General features: G+C 55.8%; 1 protein-coding gene across 1 annotated transcript; it reads right to left on the minus strand.

The window, feature by feature from the left end:
- Positions 1-889: 889 nt before the first annotated feature.
- KRT36 (keratin 36) lies at positions 890-4,459 on the minus strand. Its single transcript, XM_019747542.2, has 7 exons — positions 4,001-4,459; positions 3,191-3,273; positions 2,773-2,929; positions 2,051-2,212; positions 1,820-1,945; positions 1,455-1,675; positions 890-1,067 (listed from the first exon to the last, which is right to left on the minus strand). Exons 1-7 carry the CDS (start codon positions 4,457-4,459, stop codon positions 890-892), a joined length of 1,386 nt encoding a protein of 461 aa, XP_019603101.2.

The following is a 4,459-nucleotide window of genomic DNA, read 5'->3' on the forward strand; positions in this document are numbered from 1 at the left end:
GTACAGCTCAGCCGGTAGCGTCCCGGGCGCTCTGAAGTCTGCCACTCCTCAAGGTCCTCTCCCCACTGCTCCATGTCTGATCTCTCCACACCCTTCACGGTCCCTGCCCTTCACTTCAGCTCTGGATCCCGTGTCAGGGACACGGATTCACCTCCCACCTTCATCTCCCCGCTCACCCCAATTCCTCTCCCTGGGGTAGTTAGCCCAGGCTGGTGGCCTGGAGTTTGCCTCTCGCTGGTTGGTCCTGGAACCCATTCTCCTGGACTGTCTCCAGTGTCAGGCCTGGGGGTAGGTGAGCAGGTTAATTGAAGCTCGACAAGAGAGAAGCTGAAGGGAAGAGAGGACAACCAGATCTAGGCAGGTCTATAAGGAGGACTGGCCTAGGAGCCTTTGCCTCTTCTGGGGTCAACCCAGGGGGGTACCCATGGGCAGGGCCAAGAATTCTGTGGGTTATGACCAGCACCCATCCCAACTGGGTCAGTGTCTGTTCTCGTGGACTAGAGCCTGAGGTATCCCCGTTATTAAATATTTTTCATCACCCTGTCACTTCCTACCACTCAGAGCCAGAGAAGACAGACCTGAAGCCAAAACCCAGAACTTCATTGCAACCCCTGATCACACCCCCCCCACTAACTAACCACATGAGAATAGACAGAGTCGAGTTTGCTATGCCAAGAGAACACACTTTATTGGGTAAATTTCCAGGGAAACCTAGTTTTGCACGCATAAAAGCAGTTAAGTCCAGGAACATGATATAAGAAGTATTTTGGTAGAAAAACCTGCTGAGCGGGGAGCCCGTCTAGGGAAGGGGGGTCATGTAGAGCTGGGAGCCACAGGGGTGTCCTCCTTCCTGTGGGCCAGAGCTGGCCCCAGTGGGCGGGGTGGCCGGTTACAACGGGCAAGGCTGCATGTGCTCCCTGGAGGAAATGACTTTCCTATCTCTGATCTCCTCGGTGATGGTGCGGACCTGGGTGCTGACCTGGGGAGCCAGCGTGCAGGGCATGCTCGAGCCGTAAGGCACTCTCGTGGCGGGCTTGCATTCTGTGGCACAAGGGTGAGCAGGCAGCCTGGGGAAATGAAATCACATCAGGGAGCGTGTGGTATCAGGGCATTGCACTAACATCCAGGTTAAACAGATTTAGGGAATCAAGTAAGATAGGTGGGTGACAACAACGACAGCCTCAGACAATGCCTCTGAAATCCCCAAGGGCTGCAGGGATTGAGACTAGAAACTCCCAGCCAAAAGTAATGGTTGGAGAAGTGCTGCGTGTAGGGCCAGCTTGTTCCCCAGTGAATGACCAAAGCCTGGGGCTGGAAGGAATCTCTTTCAAGAGGCTTTTGAAGTCCCCCTTCATCTGCGCAATAACCACTTCTGGGACGGATGCAGACACCGAGGGTGGGTCAAGGTGAGCCCTTTCCCCAGCCCTGGCTCCGCTGGGCCCATAGCCATTCACCTGCAGTCTTCTCCCTCCAGCAGCCGGCGGTAGGTAGCAATCTCCGACTCCAGCCGGGCCTTGACGTCCAGCAGGGCCTGGTACTCGTGATTCTGCCGCTCCAGGTCGCAGCGGATCTCGGCCAGCTGGGCCTCCACGTTGCTGATCAGGCACTGCATCTGGGCCAGCTGGGAGCTGTAGCGGGCCTCCGTCTCTGCCAGGGTGGACTCCAGGGAGTTCCGCTGCAGCAGGAGAGAGGGAGAACTGTCAACAGAAGGGAATCCCACCCAGACACCCACAGCCCTGGGATTCTGCGTGTCCCTGTGATCACACCCCATGATAACTCACATGCTGAGGGTGGAGAGTCTCAGGCAGGGGTCACTCACCATGCTGTGCTGGGCCTGCAGCTCGATCTCCAGGGCATTGACTGTGCGTCTCAGCTCAATGATCTCCGTCTGGCAGCACTGCAGCTGCTCCGAGCTGGACACCACTTGCTGGTTCAACTCCTCAGTCTGAGAAACATGAGGAAGCCCAGAGTATGGTTAGACCACGTGAAGTTACTGTCAAGGGTAACCCCACCCCAGGAACTGGTGGTCCTGGGCTGCCCCCAGCCCCACCTGGGTGTTGAACCAGGTCTCCACATCTCTACGGTTATTCTCCACCAGGGCCTCATACTGGCATCTCATATCATCCAGGATCTTGTTGAGATCCACTGGTGGGGCAGCATCCACTTCTACATTCAATCGGTCTCCGATCTGGCAACGGAGAGCATTGACTTCCTGCAGAGGAGGCAAAACGGCAGAAGGTGGTGAAAAGGATGCTGGATGAGGGGGTTCAACTGACCTGGGTTCAAACCTCCTCTCTCAATTGCCAGCTATGTGACATTAAACAGGATACTTAACCTCTTTGAGCCTCTGTCTCCTCATGGACTTATACTTACTTCCTCAGGGGATTTGGGAGAGTAAAGTGAAATGATGCAAGCACCAAGCAAAAAGAATTATCATGCACTACAGTCCAAAGGGGGATTTGGTGTCACGGGCAGGAGTGCAGGATCTGTGTGGCCTCAGGCAAGAGACTTAACCACTCTGTGCCTCAGTTTTCTCATCTGTAAAATGGAGCTTGTAATAGTATATCCCTCCTGAGATTATTGTGAGGATGAAATGAAATGAAAAGGAAATGCAAACTATTCTGTATAGTTCTTGGTACATAGTAAGTGTGCCATCAACAAATGTCAGCTGGTGTTGCTGCAGAAGTGGTGTCACAGTTGCTACACCCAAGGGTTGATAGTGGCTCCCCGCTGGAGGGGAAATATTAGGAGGTCATGTAGCACCAGCCTCACCTCCTCGTGGTTCTTCTTGAGACAGAGCAGCTCCTCCTTCAGGGACTCCACCTGCATCTCCAGGTCAGCCTTGCACAGGGTCAGCTCGTCCAGCATCCTACGCAGGCTGCTGGTGTCGGCCTCCACCAGCTGCCTCAAGCCCAGTTCCGTCTCGTACCTGCACAGAAGGAACCCTGCCAAGTCTGTGGCAAAGGAGCCACACACAGGGAGGGCCCCTGCTCTGCTGTCCCACTGCAGTAGCTGATTTGGGGTCAGCAGCACGGTGGTCCTTTCCCTTGACCCGGAAGGGATCCCAGGGCCAATGCTGCATTTCCACTTACAGCTCCATCTGGCCTCTCTCCCACCTAACCAGCTCCCAAAGGCAAGGGACAGAGGAAAGGGAACAGCACAGAAACCTCCCCTGATCAGGCCTGCTTACTTGGTCCGGAAGTCATCGGCAGCCAACTTGGCATTGTCAATTTGCAGAACCAGCCTGGTATTCTCAGCCTTTGTCAGCAGGATCTGGGGAGCAAGGGGCGTCCCATGAGCTGGGGAAGGGCCAGTACGGTGGGGGCAGGTGGGAGGGGGAAAGCCAGCTCACAGAGACCATGCCTTTAAGTGCCACCAGCACCTGCAGTATTTCTAGCCCTGAGCCCTGGGCCCAGGTGTGAACGGAGTGTCAGTCCTAGGAGGGACATCATAAGAATGTCAGTGGCCGTCAGTCCTGGCGTCTGTAGCCCCCAGTGGCACAGTAGGATGCACTACGGTGAGTGGAGAGAACCAGGCCGACCTGGAGTCAGGCTCTGCATCCAACACTAACAGGCTGTGTAATCTTGGGCAAGTGTCAGAACCTCCCTAAAATTCAACTTCCACATCTGTTGAATGGGTCCAATAATACCCATCTCTCCAAGATGAGGAATAAGTAAGCCATGGAGAGGAACATGTCAGACATGGTGCCTGTGTCCAGTAGCGCCTTGGCGCATGTTACTGCCCTTCCTATAGCAGCAACAGCGAGGAAGGGCAGGAATGGCCGGCAACAGGTTACAAGTGGCAGAGGTGTCCGGGTCCACCAAGAAACCAAGACCCTAGAAAGGAAAGCTTGCCTTGACAGGAGGACCCCTCAGAGCTACAGTCCCATCTGTAGTTCCTTGGTATGAGACACAGAACCCCCCCCCCCACCAGGGGCTGGGCTGCCCAGCTGGAGAGAGGCCAGCTCTGCCCAGCAGGACAGGGGCCACGTCCCCGTTACCTTCTGCTGAAGATCCTCGATGGTCTTGAAGTAGGACTGGTAATCTGGGCAGATGTACGGGCTCTGAGACTCATACCACTCCCGGATGCGGCACTCCAGCTCCGCATTGTCCCGCTCCAGCTGGCGCACCTTCTCCAGGTAGTTGGCCAGGCGGTCGTTCAGGAATTGCATGGTCTCCTTCTCGCTGCCGTTGAAGGAGCTCTCGCAGAACCAACCCCCGCTCCCAACAAAGCCAGAGGGGTGGCAGCTAGAGGACAGGCAGGAGGCCGGCAAGCAGCTCCCAAGGCTAGAGAAGCCCAGCCTGCTGGAGGAGGCAGACCCCATAGCACCAGAAAGAGTAGGGATCCTGCAGGAGCCCACAGAGCGGATGGAGGACATCCGAGAGATGCCACCTGCTGTGCCACAGAGACCCTTGACAGACCCAGAAGAGAACATTGGGGAGCAGAATTGGGTGGTCAT

This window comes from Rhinolophus sinicus, linkage group LG15, assembly GCF_036562045.2.
Source record: "Rhinolophus sinicus isolate RSC01 linkage group LG15, ASM3656204v1, whole genome shotgun sequence".
Lineage (NCBI taxonomy): Eukaryota > Metazoa > Chordata > Mammalia > Chiroptera > Rhinolophidae > Rhinolophus > Rhinolophus sinicus.

Coding starts and splice junctions, on each gene's coding strand:
- KRT36 (XM_019747542.2), bottom strand. CDS start 4,459: ATGACCACCCAATTCTGCTCCCCAATGTTCTCTTCTGGGTCTGTCAAG. Junction 2,930..3,190: donor GCCGATGACTTCCGGACCAA/GTAAGCAGGCCT, acceptor CCTTCTGTGCAG/GTACGAGACGGAACTGGGCT. Junction 1,946..2,050: donor AGACCTGGTTCAACACCCAG/GTGGGGCTGGGG, acceptor CATGTTTCTCAG/ACTGAGGAGTTGAACCAGCA.